Genomic DNA, 23,598 nt, shown 5'->3' with positions numbered 1-23,598 from the left:
GTCACCGCAACACAGGACAGCCATTCATATTACCCACACCCAGGCAGACTTTGACAACAGATGCATCAGATTACGCCTGGGGGGCCCATATGGCAGGAAAATGTATTCAGGGCACATGGTCCACAAGTCAAATGCATCTACATATCAATCAAAAAGAGATGCTAGCTGTTCAGAATGCCCTAACAGCCTTCAAGGATCAACTTCATCCAGGACAACTACTAATAAGGATGGACAATACTACAGTAATGTGGTACATAAACAAGCAGGGAGGCACACATTCCTACCCCCTCTTCAGGCTAGCCATGAACTTGTGGCACACAGCAATGACTTACCAAGTACATCTGCAAGCACAATTCCTGCCAGGAATGAAAAATACTCTGGCAGACGAACTAAGCAGAAACCTCATGGATCCCCACGAGTGGAAACTGGATCCACCAGTCTTCAGCATGATAACAAGGACCTGGGGATGTCCGGACATAGACCTATTTGCCTCCCCTCACAACTACCAACTACAAAGATTCTGCACAAGGACTTATCACAAGCAAGCATGGAAAGTGGATGCACTCTTTCAGTTGGAAAAATCTAACAGTATATGTCTTTCCTCCTCTGCCTCTCCTCCGCAAAGTACTCCTCAAGGTCAGACAAGAGAAACCAAAAATGATACTGATTGCCCCAGACTGGCCCTGCCAGCACTGGTGCCCAATCCTAAAGAGCTTGTCTCACTGCCCAGCCTGGACATTACCTCAAATGCCTCACTTATTGACCCAACAAGACAGTCAGATACTGCACAGCCAACTCAAAACCTTAAACCTGGTGGCATGGCAGATAATATAGCCTCTCAAGACACACCTCTCTCTAAAGCAATGATGGATGTTATTTTGGAGGCCAGGAGGCCTAGCACCAGAAAATCTTATGCAGACAAATGGAAGAGATTCTGTGCTTGGAACCAAGCACAAGGTATTGACACGATTGTTCCAAATATTCCTCAGATTTTACAATACTTAACTGAGATGCTGGATAAAGGTCTTTCTTTTTCATCAATTAAAATTCATGCTTATGCCATTTCAGCTCATTACAATACAGAACCACCTATTTTTTCACACACCTTACTAAGGCAATACCTCAGAGGGGCCAAAAACTTAAGACCTCCAAGGAGAGCACCAATACCTGTATGGGACCTCAACTATGTCTTGGAAAAACTCACATTACCTCCATTTGAGCCAGCTTCTGCAGCTGACATAAAATTCTTATCCTGGAAAAAAGCACTGCTCCTAGCAATAACCTCCGCTAGAAGAGTCTCAGAGTTACAGGCACTCATGGCTGTGGAACCGTTTATCATTTTCTATCCAGACAGGGTTTCGCTGAGGACAAACCCTACATTTATGCCTAAGGTAGTGTCCAGTTGTGGCCCTTAACCAAACAATTCATTTGCCTACTTTTTATCCAAACCCACAGAATAAGGGTGAGAGAATTCTGCATTTGTTGGACATTCACAGACAGCTACGATTCTACTCGGACAGAACTAAAGCTTTCAGAAAGTCTGATCAACTCCTAGTGGCATATGCTGCAGCATCACAAGGGAAGCCTATCTCTAAACAGACTATTTCTAAGTGGATAGGCCATTGCATTCGTTTCTGCTATTCACAGCATGACAAATCAGTGCCTAAGGACATTAGGCCATACTTAACCAGAGCAGCAGCCACTTCAGCAGCCTTTCTCAGAGGAGTACCAACCAAAGACATCTTAGAGGCTGCAACCTGGAGTTTAGTGCATACCTTTACAAAGCACTACCACTTACTTCTCTACTCTAAATCCAGGGCAAGTTTTGCCACTGCAGTTCTGCAGGGCCTTATAGCCTCTCCTAATCCTATTTAGCTCCAGCCTCCCAACCTTAGCTTTGGGATTCAACCCAATTGTAATGACTGCAACAGTGAAACACGATGAACATAGTACACCTGTGTACCTACCATAAATGTAGATGTTCGAGTGTATTCACTGTTCTAGTCCAGGTTACCCTCTCTCCATGCCCCTTTTCTTTGCTGGAATTTATCTGTACTTCTCCATCCTATACAACCTATGTGGTGTATTTGCTTGTAGATGAAGGAAAAGTTGTTTTATGTGCATGCATGCTTATTGGCATAAATTAGCCTACCAATTTTGGGGCACCTGACATCTGGGGCAAGAAAAACTGAAGAAAATGGCGTCGGCTGCATCTTTTATACCCCTGGCACACTGACGTCAGGGAAGAGGTGACAGCAGCCGATGCCGGACCTAGACTTTGGAGTTCAGGCCGACTGCGGGTAGCCTGCCAGCAGGATAACCCAGTTGTAATGACTGCAACAGTGAATACACTCGAACATCTACATTTATGCTAGGTACACAACTGTACTTTTTGTTTGCTATTTAGGCTTTGCCTAATTGTTTATCTCCTTTCTAAGCTTTTTTCTCCAAGGATTAGGCCCGTTTAAGTTAGAGGACCTTGTCCTCGGTCTGTTGCTCATGTTCTTTCTTTCCCAGGACTAGGCCTGCTTAAGTTAGAGGACCTAGTCCTCTGTCTGTAGTCTGTTTCTTCTTCTAGGGCTAGGCCTGTTTAAGTTTGAGGACCTAGTCCTCTGTCTAACTATCTGTTGTTTCCTCAGGGCCAACCATTTAATTTAGAGGTAGTTTCTGATGTTCTTCGTGTTTCACTGTTGCACTCATTACATTTGGGTTATCTCCTTGCAGGTAGTCCTCGGTCGGCCTGATTATCAAAGTCTTGGGTCCTGCATCGGTTGCTGTCTCATGTTCCATGATGTCAGGTAGTCAGGGGTATAAAGCATGCAGCTGACGCCATTATATCAGTCTTTCTTGCCGCACGGTGCCCGAAGCAGAAGCAATTTGCAAGTACCAGTCGGCCGACTCCTGAAATTTTCATTTTCGAGTTTCAGATCTGAAGTCTTTGAAAAAGCTAAGTACCCCATTGGGGATCCTGTTTCTTGCTCTAAACCGATGTCAGTGAAAGTTAACAACTGTATTTCTTGTGGAAAGCAAATACCTCATAAAGATTTTCATTCTTACTGCATTCCTTGCTTGGGTCCATACCATGACGTCCCTCGCTGTTGGTGTTGTGCCTTAATCAATCCTCGAACTATTCGTCGTAGGTTAATTTTCGCATCTAACTATTTTGGTACTCAATTCAATTATCCAGAAATGGCTTTGGTAATCATCCAACTACCGACGTTCCAAAAAAACGTAAAGATAAAGACAGAGATAGGCCGCATAGGTCCAAAGCTGCTGACTACGCTTCCGTTAAGCTAGTCGCCAGTTCGCCGGAAATCAGTGAGACGCTTCTGCAGCTCATGTTACCCGCTACTTCAGATTCGCAGGCCTCTACTGAGACCCATTCGGAGTCTGGTATGCCTCTTAGTGCTTCTTTGACTAAGGAACCTGCAGATGTCTCTACCTTGGATGGGTCCGGAGCCGCTGTGCAGGCACCGGCTTCTGAGGGTGTATTCAAGCCTACTGACTTGCATATGAAACCATTGCCATCTTCTTCTTCAAGGCCTAAAACTTGATCCATGCCTAGAAAACCAATGCCTAGACCGCATGGCCAGGCCCCTGTACCTAAAAACCAAATGATAAGAATTGCTGAAGACCTTATTACTCTAATCAGGGGAAGCCACTCTTCCCCCTCTAAGAGACCTAGAACTGATTTACCTTCTGATTCTTCGGATCAGGATTCTGAAATTTCTATTTCTTCTGATGACCAGCATTTGCCCTTATTTACATATGAGGATTCTGATGCAGAGGACTCCATTCCCTCTGCTTCTCCTCCAGAATATTTCTCTTTTGGGGAAACTTCGCATACTCTTAGGGAGCATTTCTGCTGGGAAAGCCAGGATTACTCTGACTATAAAAAGAGGCTTAGGGAATTCTTACTCCTACCTCGATACAGGCCTTTAGCTATCCCTCCTGTACTGGGCATTGTAGATGATGCCTTCATGGAATCTAGCCTGGCCCCAGACACTTTACCTCCGGCTCCCAGGAAACCTGACGGGTATTACAGAGTACCTGACTCTCACAAGTTCCTCTTTAAGAATCTTACTGCAGCTCCAGAGACCATTTCACAGGGACACAAAGGCATTAAGGCTACTACTGCCCAAAACCCTACCCCCTCTGATAGAGATTCCAGGGCCCTGGACAGATGGGGTAAGAAGGTTTACACTTCTTCTACTTTGGCCATTACGGCCTTAAACTGCCAGTTTCATATGTTAAAGTATCAGCAGCATATTATTGGATTATTTAAACAGAAAATTATGTTGATTCCTGACTGTGCTGAAAATAAAGAACTACAGGATTTAATGCATTCTGCTGAACGAGTTGGTAAACATACTTTGCAATGTGGTTTTGATTCCTTAGAGGCATCTTGCAGGGCTGTTGTCACTGGGTCTGTACTTAGAAGGCATGCTTGGCTTAAGGAGCAAACTTTACCAGATCATGTTAAAGCTAAATTACTAGATGCTCCCTTAAACCAAGACCGTCTGTTTGGCAACAAAGCAGAAGAAGTACTTAAAAAGATGGAGGAAAAAGCTAAATCTATGCAAACTGTTAAAAGATTTCCTGCAAGTACAGCCTCCCAGATTTAGTAGACACTGGCCTTCTAATAATTGGTCCTTTCCAGTCTCTTCCAGGCCTTCTCAGTCTAAATCCAGGACCAACAGACCACCCAGGCTTCAGTCTCAAGGTACTCACAGGCCTAAGCAGTGGGGGGCTTCCTCTTCCAAAGCTGGAAGTGGTAAGACACCCCCCCTATAGTAAACTATCACAATGACTTAATCTTAAACCTTCCAAGCCCTACTCAACTGACTGTTCCTTTAGGGGGAAAGATCGCCCTGCATGCAGAAAATTGGGAACTCATTACCCCAGACAAATGGGTTCTAAATATAGTTTCCCAAGGATACAGATTCCACTTTCACTCCTTACCAACCCCAAACGGTTGGCCAAACCTACCCCCAAATCAGTGGGCAGAGGCTCAACAGCAGGTTCTCAATCATCTGAGTATCGGGGCTATTCAACCTGTCCCAGAAGAGGAATAGGGACAAGGTTTTTACTCAAGACTTTTCCTGGTACCCAGAAAAGACAATACCTGGCGTCCTATCCTGGACGTGTCTATCCTAAACCTTTTTGGTAAGTCCCAAAATTCAAAATGCTGACTCTTCATCAGCTGCTTCCCATGCTAGGCAAAAATGCCTGGTTGGCAACATTGAATTTAAAAGGAAGCTTACCTGCACATCCCAATAAGGGAATCTTGCAGAAAATTCCTATGCTTCAGAGCAGGCTACATGCACTATCAGTTCTCTGCACTGCCCTTTGGCTTAGCTACTGTGCCCAGGGTTTTCACAAAGTGCCTAGCTAAAGTCATTGCATTCTGCACAAAGAAATATTCAAATATACCCATACCTGGACGATTGTCTAATTCAGGCAGAAAGCCAGGATGTACTATTAAATCATCTGGCATTTGTAAAGAAACTGCTAACCTCACTGGGGTACACCATAAACGAAAATAAATCTCACCTAGTATCCTGCCAACAAATTGTATTCCTGGGAGCAAGCTTGAATACAATTTCCCAGATGGCCTACCTCACGCCAGAGAAACAAGTTTATTTGACAGCCCTACTTCAAACTACTGGCCACAAAGACCCAGCTATCTGCAAGGAAAATACTGCAAGCCCTGAGGTTCATGGCCTCTTGCATTCTACTAATTCGATATGCAAGACTGCATATGAGGAAACTACAGTGGTATCTAAAAAGCCTATGTTGTCAGCATTCTCAGGACCTGGAATCACTGATTCCCATCATTCCTTGTATAAAGACAGAGTTCCTTTGATGGGCAGAGGCCTGCCACCACAGCAAGGGACTGCCATTCACTCTACCCCCTGCACCCAAACCCTATCAACCGACACATCAGACTAAGCATGGGGGCTCACTTGGCAGGGCAGTGCATTCAGGGCAAATGGAACCCGAGTCAAATGCACCTGCATATCAATCAAAAAGAAATGTTAGCTCTACAATATTATCTGACAGCCTTCAAGGAACATATTCTTCCATGACAATTATTGGTAAAGACGGACAACACCACTGTTATGTGGTACATAAACAAGCAGGGGGGATCCCACTCACACCCCCTCTACAAACTAGCCATGGCTCTGTGGAACACACCCTTGAGCTACCAGATGCACCTACAAGCTCAATTCCTGCCAGGCAAGCTAAATACACTGGCAGACGACCTAAGCAGAAATCTCATGGACCCACACGAATGGAAACTGGAACCAAAGATATTCAACATTCTGAGAAACAAATGGGAGAGCCCAGAGATAGACCTGTTTGCCTCCCCTCAGAACTACCAATTGGACAAATTCTGCACAAGCATTCCCCACAGTCAAGCTTGGAAAGTGGATGCCCTGTCCTTTACCTTGGAAAGCCTCTCAGTTTATGCTTTTCCCCCTCTGCCTCTCCTCTCGAAAGTTTTACTAAAGATCAAACGGGACAAACCAAGGACAATACTCATTGCACCAGACAGGCCACGCCAACACTGGTACCCCCTCTGGAACCATAGCACCTGCCTCAGACTCCTTCCCTACTGTCCCAGCAGGAGGGCCAGATTTTGTACCCCCAGCTTCAAACCCTGAACCTGGCAGCCTGGCTAATTACCTGAGTTCTCCTATACCATCCCTCAGCAAACAAGTGCTGGATGTCATCCTGGTGGCAAGGAGGCCTAGTACTAGAAAATCCTATGCTGAAAAGTGGAAAAGATTCTCTTCCTGGAGCCAGACTCAGGGGATGGACACAGTAGTGCCCAGTTTACCGCATATTCTTCAATACTTAACAGAGATGCTTCACAAGGGCCTTTCCTTCTCTTCCATTAAAATTCATGCCTCAGCCATTTCAGCACATTATAATACTGAGCCACCACTCTTCTCTTACCCCCTACTGAAACAATTCCTCAGAGGGGCCAAAAATGTAAGACCACACAGGAGAGCTCCTACTCCTGCCTGGGACTTTAACTTTGTATTGGAAAAGCTCACTCTACCTCCTTTTGAGCCAGCTGCAACTGTGGAGTTGAAATTCCTTTCTTGGAAAACAGCCTTCCTTCTAGCCATCACTTCAGCAAGAAGGGTGTCTGAATTAAAGGCCTTCATGGCAGTGGAGCCTTTCTTCCTCTTTCATGTGGACAGGGTGTCCCTCAGGACCAATCCTTCCTTTATGCCGAAGGTGGTATCCATTGTGGCCCTTAATCAGTCCATTAATTTGCCAACCTTCTTTTCTAATCCACAGAACAAAGGGGAACGAATACTGCACTCCTTGGATGTGTACAGACAACTTAGATTTTACTTGGACAGGACAAAGCCTGTCAGGAAATCTGAACAGCTGCTAGTTGCCTTTGCTGCAGGGGCAGAGGGGAAGGCCATTTCTAAGCAAACCATTTCTAAGTGGATAGGCCATTGCATTCTTTTCTGCTACAAGCACCATGGAAAACCTACCCCACAGGGGATAAGACCCCATTCCACCAGGACTGCATCTACTTCTACAGCCTTTCTCAGAGGTGTCCCTACCAGGGACATCCTAGAAGCTGCTACCTGGAGTTGTGTACATACTTTCACCAAGCATTACCACTTGCCAATTTTTTCTAAACCCAGAGCTGGTTTTGCCACTGCAGTCTTGCAAGACCTAATAGCTAGTCCTAATGCTCAATAACTGCCTCCTTCCTTCCTTAGCTTTGGGAATCTACCCAAATGTAATGACTGCAACAGTGAAATACGAAGAACATAGTACAGTTGTGTACACTTAGCATGAATGTAGATGTTCGAGTGTATTCACTGTTGCAGTCCTGATTACCTTCCCTCCAGCCCCCTGATTTCTATTGGCTGTATATCTCTTATTGTTTACTATACTTAAGCTTTCTGGTGTATTTGCTTTTTGTTGGAGGTGTAACCTTATATTTAATTGCTTCCCATTATGGGGGCACCTGACATCTGGGGCAAGAAAAACTGATGTAATGGCGTTGGCTGCATGCTTTATACTCCTGACTACCTGACGTCATGGAAGATGAGACAGCAACTGACACAGGACCCAAGACTTTGATAATCAGGCCGACTGAGGGCTACCTGCAAGCAGATAACCCAAATGTAATGACTGCAGTAGTGAATACATTCGAACATCTACATTTATGGTAAGTGTACACAACTGTACTTTTCTGTTTCTGGCATTGGTAACTGTGATTTGGTTTTGGATATGTCTAAAGATTGGAAAGACCACAAGCCTTCTGGATTTAACAAATGTACCAAGTGCGCCCCAAAAATGTCCCTGACAGATGGGAATACTATTTGCGTATACTGCTTAGGTGCTATTCATCTTCAAGAATCTTGCTCCTTTTGCCATGCTTTTAGTCCTCAAGTCCTTCAAGAGAGAAAGAACAAACATATTGAAAGGTCTCTTAAAGCATTCTTTTGAGGAAGAATTGGCTTCTTCTTCCTCCTCTAGTCCCAAGTCTCCATCTTTTAAAAAAAGTCAAAGTTAAACCTACAAAAAGGCGGTCTCCCACTCACTCGGTGTCGTCGGAGCCGCAAGAGAAAATTGCTAAATCGACTACTTCCTCTTCGGCTCCACTGGTTTCGGTGCCGACAGAGGTTATTGATGTGAACAAATCAGTTTTGGTTCCAAGGCTTATGGAGCCGATAACTGAATCTGTGTCTCGGAGCCGGGCAGCTGAACTTCGTCCGGTTTCTCCGACACTCAGATCGCCAATTTTTCAGCAGTCTAGGTCCCCCACTTTATCCTCCAGATCCTCAAGGAGCCTTTCTGATGAGGACATTGAGAAAGTGGTGTGCAGACTCCTCGGGACATCGGCGCTGGCAAATTTACTTTTGGCTCCGTCCTAGTCAGCTCCGGAGCCTACTGAGCCGTACACCCTATCAATGTTCCTCCTCCGAGCCACTGCGGCGCCTTAGAGCCAGAGCTTTTGGTGCCACTTTCTCTGGAAAGGTCGGTTCCAGCTACCCCTGTGGGTTTTTCGGTTCTGATATCTGCTCCGACTCCTTTGGTGCCATCCGTGGGGTCTAGGGTCCTAAGCTCTCCAGTCGGGCTCGAGGGGGATGCTTGGACCCGAACTTCTTCGGTTCCAAGCTTACCTCTTGGTGCTTTGGCTTGGGTGAGTTCGGACTCCACATCTGTCTCAGAGCCTATCTCCTCGGCACTGAGGACTCCCTCTGCTTCTTCGGAGTGGGGGGTGTCCTTGGAGCTGAGGGGGTCGGCCTTCGAGATGATGAGGAGTGTTCTGTCCAAGTCTTCAGTTCCAACTAGGGGCACCGACACTCTTCCTCCTAAAGCGCCGACCTCAGTCTCAGCACCTTCTCTCATCCAACACAGTGGAGACTCGCATCCTCAGGAACCCTCCACGAGTGGTCCCCGGTCTTCCGAGGCCTCCCCAGAATATCCTTTTGAGGAGCCCCCTTGGAAGAAAATTTGTAAGAGGAAGCATGTTGACTCACCCAATGAGTCCATTACATCAGACACTGACCTTGAGGAGTCAGTAGGGTCTCCCAAGTCGTCCTCTGATGATATCTCCTTTGCAGATGTCCTTGAGATCCTGAAACAGAGAGGCGGCCGGCCCACCACCTCCCCTTCTGATGAGGAGTCAGTGTACCTGAAGGCTTTCGGGTCTCAACCTTCTGCCTCTTGGGTATCTCCACCTTTCGATGAACTCTTGGATCTAGTGAGTTGAAAGGTATGGGAATCTCCTGATACTGTGGAACCAGTTCCTAGAAGACCTAATAAATTCTTATCAGCACCTCAGGGCAAAGATTTTCTCACCAAAGGCGTGCCAGTAGATGCCATGGTGCTGGCAGCAGCCACCAAAAAGGAACTTGCTGAAACTTCCTCCACTGTCCATCCACCGAACAAGGAGTCTCGAATGATGGATAGGTACGGGAAGCATGTCTTTTCTTCAGCGGCTTTTACACTCAGATCACTGAACTACCTGGCTCATTTCACTAGGCTCCAGTGAGATCTCCTGAAAGAGCTGGGAGATACTCTCCAAGGTAACGTATCTGAAGCAGTATCTGATAAGCTTAACTCACAGATGTCTACCTTAAATTCTGTTGTCAACTCCACCATGAGGCTGATATCTTATGCAGCGGATAGAGCGAGTAGGGCAGCGGGTTCAGGAGTTTCTCTTAGAAGACACTCTTGGACGCACTTGTGTAATTTTGCGGAGGCCTTTAAGTCTACATTTACCAACACCCTCTTTGATGGATCCTCGTTGTTTGGACCTAAGGTAAAGGACACACTCATCAGGTGCGAACAGGAAGGGAAAACGCTGTCTGCCATGGGAGCCCGTTTTTCCATTTTTTTCTAGACCGTATTCCAAAGGGCAGAGGGATGGAAAGATGTGGTTCAAGAAATCGCAGAGGTTTTTGCAGGACGCACAGGGTGATTCCTTCTCCAGAGGCAGAGGGAGAGGAAAAATGGTAGATGTCGCCCTAGAGGCAGGGGAGGCTCACAGAATCAGGGAGACCATGATTCCTTTCGTGATCGTCCCTACCAGCGCTCCTGAAAGGAGGCCTGACTGTGCGTCTCTGAAGCCAGTCAGGGGACGTATATCCTTGTACCCAGAAGCCTGGCATGATGTCACACAAGACAAGTGGGTGCAAAGGATAATTACCAAAGGATACTGTATTCCCTTCTCTTTCCCTCCTCCTCGGACCAGAAGAATCCCGGATGTTTCACCCAATCACAGGGATTCAGCAACTGTAGAAATCCAAAAGTTGCTTGTAAAAGGAGTCATCCATCCCGTCCCCGCAGACCAAGTAGGATTAGGGACTTACTCCAGATTATTTTTGGTGCTGAAACGAACAGGGGACTTGAGACTCATCTTGGATGTCAGCAAGTTGAACAAATCTGTAAAGAAGTCCAAGTTCTGAATGGTCACGTTACAGTCGATACTCCCATTGTTAGGGAAAGACGTTTGGATGTGCTTCATAGATCTCCAAGATGTGTACTACCACATCAAAATGGACAGAGCATCAAGGAGTCACTTTCGCTTCCGGCTGAGGGCCAGTCATTACCAGTTTCACGCCCTGCCCTCTGGTCTCACCACAGCCCCCAGGGTGTTTACCAAATGCATGGCAGTGGTAATGGCTCACTTGAGACGCCTTGGATTCCAAGTGTTTCCGTACCTGGACAACTGGCTTCTGACTGCCACCACCAGGCATCTACTATTACAGGCCAGGGACACCACCATTATGACTTGCTTGCAGCTAGGAATTACAATAAACTGGCAAAAATCTGCATTGTCGCCCTCTCAGCATGTGAATTTCATTGGCACCGAAATAAATACTGTCACAATGAGGGCTTACCTCCCCATAGAGAGAGTTCAGAATCTCAGGCAACAAATTTGGAGTCTACTTCCACAGTGAAAAGCAAAAGCAAAGACGGTACTCAAATTGTTAGGGACGATGGTCAGTACGATAACATTAGTCCCATTAGCCAGACTGCACATGAGGGTTCTGCAGTGGTTACTTTTCGACAAGTGGTCTCTGCAACAACTACCTCTTTCTCACCCCATCCTGATAACAGAATCATGCAAACAGGATCTTTACTGGGGGACCCAGTCTAGCCATCTGACCACAGGCAAACCGTTTGTTCCATCTCCCCCTGTCGCCACCATGACCACAGATGCCTCCCAGATAGGGTGAGGGGCATTATCTAGGGAAAACAGTCCAAGGCATGTGGCAGGAACATGAGGCTCATTTGCATATCAGCATCTTGGAGATGAGAACAGTGCTTCTGGCATTGTTAGCACTTCACAGATTTCTTCCTGTAGGGACGATTGCGATTCACTCTGACAATATGTAAGTGGTATGGTACATAAACAAACAAGGAGGGACCAAATCTTACCCCCTATGCAGGGAGGCCCTTCGAGTGTGAGAGTGGGCAGTGTCTTTCCAACGTTTTCTGGTTGCAATGCACATTCCAGGGAAAACCAGCGTGATAGCTGATGGGCTCAGCAGGGTGATTCTTATGCCTCACGAGTGGTCTCTGAATCCACACATTGCGGAACAGATTTTTCGCAGATGGAGTCAGGCTTGCTGTGATTTCTTCGCTACCCCCCCCTGAATGCCAAATGCAGCAACTACTTCACCCTGATCCCCCCGAAGGGGGAGACACCCAGAGATGCACTCGTTCACGATTGGCCCTCGGGACTTCTCTGTGCTTTCCCACCTTTTCCTCTGATATCAAAGGTAATTCAGAAGGCAAAATGATCCTCATTGCTCCTTACTGGCCTCGTCAGATTTGGTTCCCCTTCCTTCTTCCTCACCTAATGGATGAACGTTGGACTCTGGACCATGTGCCAGAATTACTGACGCATATGTCAGGGGTGTTCCGTCCCTCTCTCCACACCCTCAATTTGACAGCGTGGCTGCTTCGTTAATTCCATCCCTATTCAGGTTTCATGACTTTTCTCCTGATGTTGTGCATATTCTGACATCTTCTCACAAACCTCCAACTAGAAAGATTTATGCCAGTAAGTGGAAAAGGTTTTCCTTCTGGGATTGTGATAGAAACCTTGATCCTTATACAGCCCCATCTCTGAGATTTTGCAGTTTCTTACACAACTGTTCCATCAAGGTTCAGCCGCTGCAACTATTAAGATTCAACTGGCAGCTATTTCTACCTTCCATTTGGCTAATGATCCTAACCTTATGGTGCATAGATTGTGCAGAACCTTTCTTAAAGGGGCCACATTATTGAGACACCCCCCCCCCCCCCCGTTATGGACCCTGTGGCACCCTGGGATTTGAATTTTGTCCTTCAAAAACTTACTTTGCCTCCCTTTGAAGCGTCAGCAACTTGTGATCTCCAATTCCTTTCATGGAAAACCATATTTTTACTGGCTGTTACATCTGCAAGAAGGGTCTCAGATCTACAAGCCCTCTCTGTTAGGCCTCCTTATTTTGGTATTTCACAGAGACAGGATTTCTTTACGGACCAACCCTTCATTTGTTCCTAAGGTCTCTTCTCAGGCTAATATTAATCAATCCATTGAACTACCTGTCTTTTTCCCAAATTTTTCTGACAAGGCAGAATACAAATGTCACCAGCTTGATGTTCATAGACAACTGTGATTCTGTCTTCATAGAACCAAGAGTTTCAGAAGGTCAGATCAATTGTTTATTTCCTTTTCAGATTCAAGAAAGGGTTTACCAGTCTCAAAACCCACTTTATCGCACTGGATTTCAAGCTGCAGTTCATTCATTTATACGTCCAGTGGCAAAGATCTCCCTTTTAAGGTGAAAGCCCACTCTACCAGATCTGTTTCTACATTGGTGACTTTTCAAGCAAAAATACCCATGGATAACATTTGCACAGTAGCAATATGGGCTACACCTCATACATTCATAACTCACTACAAGTTGGACGTGGCTTCCAGGAACAGATCTTCCTTTGGTTCCACAGTACTCAGAGGTATTTTCCCATGAGCCACCCAAGATAAAGGTGCTAGGGACGCTGTCCCAAGTGTAAGAATGAAGGCATGATAGGACTACAGAACATAAAGAAGTTATGTACTCACCATAACGTTCCATGTGTGTAGTCCAGCTCGCCCTTCATTCTTACTATCCCACCCTCCTGCCCCCTCCTTTGAGGACCTGGGGGAATTATAACAATTACTTTCTCTCTATGTTTGAGACCTTTCTCTGTGGTTTGTTCTTTTTTCTCTATTGTTCTACTACTTGCAGCAAACAAGATCTGGGATATGTCAGCGGTGCATGATGGGATACCTCCTTGCCATGAGTCAACCAGAAGACTTTGAGCTAGAGAATTTCCGAGTCAGAGACGAGGTTCAGCTCCAAACCCAAGTGTAAAAATGAAGGGCGAGATGGACTACAAACATGGAATGTTATGGTGAGTACATAACTTCTTTTTTCCAGTTACCTCTTTATTCCCCATTACACCTCCATCATTTGCTATCTACCCGAGGAAAACAAATTCATTGAAGTTTGCTTAGGGTATAAAAATACCTGTGTAAACACTCCAAGCAAAGATCCTAAACCTTCTGGACTTTGTTGCGTACTTGAGAGCCATACATATGTCCTCCTGTTGTTTTGTAAATTGCTTTTCCAGTATCTCTTCCAATTCTTTAATCTCCCCTGATCGATTTTTATATTTTATTTGCCCCATTAATTATCCTTTTTTAACAGCATCTTCTGTTTGAGATTTGACTAAAAATGTCACCAGAGCAGGTCTTTCACTTAAGATTTCTGTTAACTTTTCTGTTAGCCTATACTCTGATATCAGTCTCTGGTAGGGAAGGTAGTTTATAGCCTGGAGTCCAAATGTCTTCTTGATCTCATCCCACTCTGTTATCTTCTCCTCTCTAGTTATTTTTTTTCCACATTGGTTCCTTTGCTGGTTTTCTCCAGTAAATTACAGTCCCCTTTTGCCTGATTTCTGTACCCCTACTTGCAGTCATCTCTTTTGGCAAAATCTCCTTATGCCATTATCATGTGGACTTAGTTCTTAGAATGTTTTGCTACTTTATGAATGTAATATTCTGTATGGTTATTATTCTCCTTAAGGATATGCATCCCAAATCCCACCCTGTGTTTATTACTTGTACTCCCCCTTGCTTCATCATTATCATCCCATTCCATTTTGAATTATAACCTTCTTCTTGTATTATGTATATGATCCCTAGCTGTGTAGTTCTAAAATATCCCTTCAAGTCAGGTAATCCTAAACCACCTTGTTCTATTGGAAGGATCAACTTATCCCACTTAACTCTTGCCCTCTGCACGTCCAAAATAAATTTCTTCAATTATTTATTAATTATTGTCCACAATTTCTCCTCTGGTTGATAAACGTATGCCTGACCCATATGTAAAATTAATGGAACTAAAAACATCTTCACTGTTTGTATCTTACTATCCATATCTATAAATAAGAGCTTCCAGTTTCTCAGTTTGCATGTTATTTTGTGTTTAGTCTCTTCCCACATATCCTTAGCTGTGATAACAGAAGTCTTTTTAATCCATTCTCCTAAATTCTTCCATCGTATCTCGTTCCCATAAATATGGGTATTACTGAACTAATTTGTGTATGGATACATAATTTATGGCTATAACCTTTTATTTTATCTTCATTAATTTATATCCTGAAAAGACTTTAAGCTGTCTGAAAATATTCCCAACATCGAGATGTCCTTTTCTGGTTTTATCACATACAAAATAGTATGTTATGCAAATAAAGCCAACTTTTCTTTATTACCGTACCAATTATATCCTTGTATTTCTGAGTTCCCTTGTTTTCTTTACCAATGGCTCGAATTATAAAGCAAATAACAAAGGAGAGAGCAGACACCCCTGTCTGGTTCCTCTAGTCAGACACAACTTATTAGAGAAGGACCCTCCCTCTTAAGTTCTTGCCTCTGATCCTTTATATATCCCCCTAAATAACCTTATTGTATCAGGGGAATGCAAATGCTTAGATTGCCCTACTCAAATCACAGCTTACTCTTCCTCTGAGGAAGGCTTGAAACTAATGCCGAAACCGGTCTGTTTGTGATAACTTTATTATAAAAGTTACACATTTTTACATCTTGGTGCTGGCTGTTTTGATTTTGGACCTTGTCTGGTAGTGACATAATATACATTTTCACTGTGCAGTCTGTACTGTACCATGTCGATGTGTGATTAGTTTTCCTGCTACAACTGTCTTCCATTTACATGCCCTCATCTGCTGTACCTTACAATGTTTCAGCTGTCCTCTTTCTCTGTGTTCATTCCTGCAATTCATCTGTGTGACCCTATTCAATGCAGACACTTCTCCTGACTATTTACTTTAAATGACAGTTCATGTACTATTAGGGATTGTTGACACAACTTTTATACAGAATGCCTGAAATGGGATTCCACAGTACTCTGCGCTGTATGCACTGTCCTGTAATGTGTTTGGACCATATACATCGCTGTATGATAAACCCTGGTAGTCATTGTGGTATTCCCACAGTCTCACTAACATAGTTTGCCCATAGGTAAACAGGTCTGCTATCAGTGTTTACATGGTTTCATTTCCAGTAACACTGTTGCCAGCCATGAAACCATGCTTGTTTACGTTTAAACAATGTGCACAGCATGAATTGGCTCTGCTGATTGCCCAAACACGTAAACTCTGTGTAGGTTTTGCACAACTGTCATTATTTTGTTTCCTATTTACTCAGTCTGAGATTATTTCTGCAATCTCATGAAGTCTCATTTTGTTAATATTGAGACAAAGTGCTTACTCAGCACTTTGTTAATCAAATTTGTATTTTTTAGTTTATCTCGTCGTTGCTCAGTTTTTACAGCTCCACATATGTTGGTGTTGTATACTCTTTATTTGGTTGCCTGTTTCTGCAGGATTTAAATAACCTTTTTCTTTCTTTTTGGGAGGTATAGCCAGCTAATTTTTTGAAGAATTAGCCACATTTATTTTTCATATCTATATATAAATGCATTCTGTTATGAAACATCTTCACACTAAATGTTTTCACTGTTGTTTTGCAGGTATATTGAAGCAGTACGACGTCTAAAGGCATCTGGAAAGAGCTTTTCTCGAACCATTCACATGGTTTTTGTTCCAGGTAAGAAGGATTCATAAGCTTATGAAAACACTCTGAAGGATATTGTTGTGTAAAATACTGTATGTGATGACTATCTATATGTAAAGTGAAATCATTTGTATGTGAATATTTCCTTATAAAATACATTAAAATGGAAAATACTCTGTTAACTGCTTTACCCTAAATATAGTCAGCCTGCGGTTTTATATTGTAATTTTCTGTGTTTCATTTGTAACCCTATTTACATAAGTGATGAGTTTAATATTTTTTGCTAGTAGTGATGAAGAAGATAAAAATACATTTGGCTGATCACCTAACTGTATAACATGCACCTAAACAATTAAGTGTGTATTTGTGCATAGTAAACTAGCATCGCTGCTAGCCCTTTCTGTGACTGTCGTAGGAAATTAAAAAGATGTCTGCTGACTTTTTTTGGTGGAAGTGACTGTGGTGGGTTTTGATATATATCAATTAAAATGGCTGTATATAACTGAAGTATTAATTTAAAAATAGACAATGAGTATTGTAGCTTTTCATCAGTGTATTTGCATTTTGTGGGTTCTCTGTGTGCAAAAAGCATTAAAGCATGTGTCTATTGGAGATTTCTATTGTAAGTTTAAGGGTGGTGACTGAGATCTCTGGAACTGTGGAAATTTAAATGTCGTCATGGGAAGATACATATGAAGTCCAAAACTGCTATATAGCAGAGAATTCATAGGTTCATAGGTAGGTACTAAGCTATTGGCCCTAGGGACTGTATAAGCCTAGCCAAACGGTTCCCTGGCTTTTGCCACCCAAGAAAATTATTTTCCTGTGCCCCTGTCAAGCAGAGCTGCAGAAGTGATCCTCGGGGTGAATTTCCTATCTCCCATCCAGTCATCAAAAATTTTCTTGAAGAGTGCTAATGAGGAGCTTTGTTTAACATAGATAGGTAGTTTGTTCCAGAGCATAGGAAGTGTCTGAGACAGGAATCTATCCCTCCAGCATGTTCTGTTTATTGTGGTGACAAAGTTTAGGTCCCTAGAGTGTGTACCTCGGAGGGACTGGGATTTCTTTACGTGGAGCATGTCCAACAGCTCTGGGTTTGACATAGCTTTGTATGTTAGGCAGAGATTGCCTCTGAGTAGGTGATATGCGACAGAGTAAATCTGGAGTTTTTTGAGGCGGTCTGCATAGGGCATTTGTTTGAGGCTGGTAGTCCTTTTTGTGAGGTATTTTTGTGGCCTTTCCAGTTGTTGTAGATGTCTTGTGAGGTACTTACCAAAAGGGGCATTGTACTCTATAATGGATCTAATGAGTGATGAGTAGAGGGGAACAATGACCTCTTTTTTTCCTGGATGAGAAACCTTTTGTGATGAGGTATGCTACGTAGAAGGATTTCCTGACTACTGTGGTGATGTGATTATCAAAGGAGAGACTACTGTCCACCTGTGTCCCAAGGTCTCTTATCATACTTTCGGTGTTAAGTAAACTACCGCCTATGTGGTAGTTCATAGGTACAGAGTTTTTACCAAAATGGGATGATAATGCACTTTTTGGCATTGAGCTTGAGGCCATGGCTTTGACACCAGGCATCTGTCACAGTGAGGCCCTTTTGTAGGATGTCCACATCGTTGGGAGATTTGATTATGGCTCCTAGTTTGCAGTCATCTGCGAACTTTGTTAGCCAAAGACCTTCTGTGTTAGCCTGTACTTCAGAGAAGTAGAAACCAAGCAGGAGAGGACCTAGGACTGAACCCTGTGGTACTCTACTTGTCACTGGTCTGAAGTTGGATTTAGAATCTGCTAATTTCACAGTGTGGGTTTGGTCAGTGAGCCATTTGGCAACCCATCTTGTGACATAGGGATTTATACCTAGTTTAGTGAGTTTGTCTATAATTCCAGAGTGGGGGATGGTGTCGAAAGCCTTGGCGAGATGTAGATAGGCTGTGTGTACCACCTTACCCTCATCTATAGCTTTGGTGACCGCTTCAAAGAAGTCTATCAGGTTTAGGAGACATGATCTGCCTTTTACAAACCCGAACTGACTAGGGTCCGAAGTTTGGAGATTACCAATGTCAATGTTTATAAGTTCCATGATGATACTCTCCATAGCCTTGCAGACCAGGCTCGTCAGGCTAATGGGGCAGTAGTTCCCGGGGTCTGCGGTGGCTCCCTCCTTGTGGAGTGGGATAACCATTGCTGTGCGCCATTTAGTGGGCACAAAGCCTGAGGTGAGGCTATGATTGAACATGGTACTTAGGTGGGGTGCCAGTTCATTCTGTAGTTCATGTAGAATGCAGACTGGGATGTTGTCAGGTCCCATGAATGTTGTGTTCTGTGCTTTTGAGAGGTTGTTTTTTACCTGTGCAGCCGTGATTACAGGTACTTTGCATTCTTCCATTATAGAGATGGGCCCTTTAGGGGATGAGAGAGGGGTATGGTTAGCACTGAACGTATCTTCCAGGATGTTGACAATATCAGTTGGCTCTGTATATTTAGTGCCATTGTGCTGTAACTCAGAGCAGATCTGAGTGTTACCATTGAGATTCTTGACATAGCTATAGAATGCTTTGTGGTTGTCTTTAGAATCAGTGGCGATTTTATTTTCGTAACTAGCTTTGGAGGATTTTATGAGGGATCTCAACTTCTTACTGAGACTGACCACGGAGTTCCTCCAATCATGGGATTTTACTCTTTTTTGCAACAGTTTCCTTCTTCTGTTGTACAGTTTGTTTATAGCAGGGGACCACCATATTGGCTTCCTTTTATTGGAGGATATCATCTTGGTTCTATTAGGGATTGCACGATCCATGCACTCGTGTAAGTGCTTATAAAGTGCAACTGTATAGGATTCAGCAGTCGTATCTCTACTGTCCATCAGCATGGGTGTCGTGAAGTTTGCCACTTCTGTCTTAAGAAGCGTGAAGTTGGCTTTGGAGAAAATTTTTATGGTGGTTTCCCTAATGGCAGTTGCCCACCCCTACTGTAAATATGATCTGGGACACTCCTCCCAATCTTGTGTTATTACCTCATTCTACCTATTCCAGGGAGAACATTTGAGAAGGCTAACCCGGTTAGCTTCTTCTCCTTCTTTCCCCTTTACACTGTACAAAAAAAATGTTCTAAGCTTGTTTCCTGCCTTTCCTATAAGTTGTCTAGTCCAGATACAGATTTGCTGTATCCAGGACTGTTTGTAAGCTTCTGAGACCCCAAGCCTTTCTGTGTTGGATGGAAGCCTTCTAGCTTAATTTTGTTTCTTAGAACTAGCCAGTTTTCTAGTTTCAGCACTCAAATCTGTTTGTTTGAGCTCAGCACTTGTTCAGAACTCATTGTAAGCACTAAATAAGCTACAAATTACTATAGCACTCAACTTTCCTCACTTGTCTAGAGGAAAACAGTTTTTAGTACTTAATAAATAAGCACCTATCCAGGCATGTCTAAGGGCCAGCTCCTGATGTTTTCTCTTGTCTACCTGATGAATCTGGGCATCTTGGGGCAATGCAGCAATTGCCTCATGTACACAGACAACCCTCTCTTCCTACCACCCAACACTACAACCTGTGAGAGATGCACTTATATAGCCAAACTGAAAGCAAAGCTCTCTTCACCCAAGAATGGACTAGACAGTCAAGAGGAGAAGATAAACATTTGCACCACACCACACTCATCACATAGTCCCTAAAAACCTACACCACAAAAACACACACATAGAAACGCAAAACACACACCTACATTCATGGAGGCTCTCAAAAAAAATCTACCCAAGCAACAGGGACCTCCAAAGCAGAAACGTAAGCAACCCCCCCCCCCAACACAACCCAAATGACACAAAGCCCACAAACTCAGTGTGCCACTCAACGTACCTAACACTCTAGTCATAGGTGACTCTATAGTCAGGCACACTGATGTTCCACTCACCAGGCTAAACAAGGAGAAAGTCAATGTCAGCTGCCTGTCAGGTGCCAGGATCCGCCACATAACGCATGGACTCAGGTCACTCCACAGCAAGTACAAATATGACTCTGTCATTGTCCATGTTGGTGTGAATGACCTGAGACGTACCTCCCTGGACTACATGAAAAGAGACATAGAGGAGCTTTCTGATCTTGTAGCCCAGGCATGTATGACCCTAGCCCTGAGTAGTATCCTGCCATTACCCAGAATGATATCACAGTACAAGGACAAGATGATTTACTTCAACAATTGGCTAAGTTTCTGGTGTCATTCTAAGGGGATCCAGTATCTGTCTGCCTGGGATAACATGATCGACAAACCACGATGCTTTGCCAGAGTTGGCCTGCACCTGTCGCCCTTGGGATTCCGGATACTGGCTAAGGCTTTTGCCACCCCTATAGTGCCTTCTTTAGGCAAGATTCAAATGACAAATTCACCACCGTAACTGATACAAGCAAGCAAAATCTGAGGGTAATGCTACTCAATGCTAGAAGTCTAAACCTCAAAATGCACTCACTCGAGGCGCTCCTTAAAATGGAGAACATTGACATATGTGCAGTGACAGAGACCTGGTTCAAGGCTCCAGAGAGCACCCCTGCATTACCAGGCTATAATTCATACCACACCTTTCGGCCACCTAACTTGGACCGAATCACTAAAGGCGAAGGTGTGTCAATATTCATTAAGGATATCCACACCTCCAGGCTAGTTGCTCAGCATAATGCATCTGAGATTATCCAAGTGCAACTAACATTGGGCAAGACCGCAATGCAAATTGTAGCTTGCTACAGATCCCCCACCATGACCAGAATTCCCACTCCTCATTTCTTGATACACTGAAAAATATTAGGGTACAACCTAACACCCTAATAATGGGCGATTTCAACTACCCCACCATTAACTGGGAAAACTACTCGTACCAACTCTTGTGCTCAACGTTTTCTGGAATTCATAAAGTCTAATGCCTTGGATCAACTTATCCACACCCCAACCAGGGGCAGCAGTGTCCTAGATTTGGTCATTACCAACATGGGCAACCAGTGTTCCACACCAGAGTCAAGTCCTCGTTGGTCAGATCCGATTCCCTGTTCTCTTGGACACAATGCTCTTGTAGTTACCATATGTATTACGGGGGGTAGTGCAGGGAGGTTTTGCTGTAAAAAAATACTTCTAATGTACAACAGCTGCTTTGACAATTTGCTGTTTGTATCTCTGAGTCACACATATATTTTTATGTTTTGAGATTTGCAATCTCTAGGCTCAGATTTCCAATAGGGTACTGCCAAGTGGCCTTTTTGCTGGTGAGTGTGGTTGGGTTCTGACATGTTTCTTTTAAAATTTTTGAAATGACCATGCATAGTTGAAATATTCATGTTTAAACTATTCTAAGTGATTTTAGGGCTTCATCACTGTAACTGTATTTTGTGTATTCTCTGTTTTTAAGACTATTTTAAGGCATGACATGGTGTTGACTGGTGGCAAGTAGTAAAAGGCTGAAGAAGCTAGGGACAACAACCTCCTCATCTCCTGTCTATTCCTTGATCTCTCTAAAGCCTTCAACACTGTGTCTCATCCCATCCTTCTTAACAAACTCTCAGACCTAAATCTCTCTCCTTCTACTGTTGGCTGCTTCCATTCCTTCCTTACTGACAGAATTCAAGCTGTTAGATGGCAGCAGGCTTTCTCACCCTTCCTTGCTGTTCAAACAAGAGTACTCCAAGGCTCCATACTTGGATCGCTCCTTTTCAGCATTTTTACCAACAACCTATATTCATTCTGCAGTCTCTCATCTGTAATACAATATGCAGATGACTCTACTCTCTTATCTGTCTCCAACACTAACTCTGAACTACACACACTAACACAGAATTCCTTTATCTCTGTTGAAAAAGGGTTCAGAAATAATCAACTAATACTTAACCTGAAGAAAACTCAACTCCTTCTCTTCCTACCTCAGACACTCTCTCACCTTAAATCCAACTTTTCTTTTTCTTCCCCAGATGGCACCATTATCTCCCCTGCCTCCACACACCAAACTCCTTGGGGTAGTAATTGATGACCAATTAAAATTTGACTTGCACGTAGAACAGGCCATCAAAAAAAAAAAAACCACCAAAAACTTGGACTACTTTATAGGAACAAAAAATTCCTCACTACTGCCACTAAATGCACTCTTGCCCAGCCATTTCTGTTACTTAGTCTTCTATATGCTTCCCCCATCATTACCAATATCCAAACTACCTCAATGCAGAAACTGGAACAAATATACAACAAAATTGCCAGATATATTGTAAACCAACCACTCTCGTCGCATCACTGCCTCTCACTAAACAAACTTCAGTGGCTGGGACCTTCTCCTACAATCGCAACTCCACACTACCTTTTCCATACTCAACAACCCCTCTGCCTGCCCTGCTCTCGCCACCCATGTTACCCACCCCCCCGGCCTCTCCAGAGTGCTGATTAGCATCTTCTCTCAGTTTATAAACCCAAAAGGAATATTGACAAACTGTTTTACAAAACACTCTGTCTCACTAGATTGGAACAAACTCCCTCTCCATATTAGATCCAACCTTTCCTTTCCCTATTTTAAAAAGGAGCTTAAATTTCACCTACTAAACTTGAAATGATGCCGTTGCTTTGACCACACGTAGTCTTAGTCTGTCCTACTGTATAACCTGTTTTATCCCCTAACTTTCTTTCTCTGTTAGTAACTTCTGCTTAAACTAACCTACTAAACCCTCAGCTGTACTACTATAGCTGTACTATAGCCCCCTCCTTTCTCTCCCCCTACCATTCTTCACACTATTTATCTTTTTCCTCCCACTTCCCATCAGTGTCTGTACATTTTCCTTCTTTTGAACAATGATTATCCTTTTATTTTGACTCTTATATGTAGTAAGTTTAGACCACTGCTGTCAGTGCCATCCTTAATGTTCATAATGTTTTTCTTTTGTTTTTCTTTTTATAATTAATTTCATATTTGCATTGTTATTTTAATGGCTTTTGTCCTGTATGTTTATCTT

At 43.6% G+C, this 23,598-nt stretch overlaps 1 protein-coding gene across 1 annotated transcript in view; it reads left to right on the top strand.

The window, feature by feature from the left end:
* Positions 1-23,598, top strand: part of ACY1 (aminoacylase 1) — a 1,669,107-nt gene that overhangs the window by 661,515 nt on the left and 983,994 nt on the right. The window contains exon 9 of the mRNA XM_044078190.1: positions 16,581-16,657. Within this exon, the coding sequence (XP_043934125.1) occupies positions 16,581-16,657 (77 nt within the window). The remainder of the gene's footprint in view (positions 1-16,580; positions 16,658-23,598) is intronic.

The sequence above is a fragment of the Protopterus annectens genome, chromosome 7.part0 (assembly GCF_019279795.1).
Source record: "Protopterus annectens isolate FY-2018-M chromosome 7.part0, PAN1.0, whole genome shotgun sequence".
Taxonomy (NCBI): domain Eukaryota; kingdom Metazoa; phylum Chordata; order Ceratodontiformes; family Protopteridae; genus Protopterus; species Protopterus annectens.
Note: the sequence above shows the minus strand (reverse complement) of the source record. Positions and strands in the feature narration are given on the sequence as shown.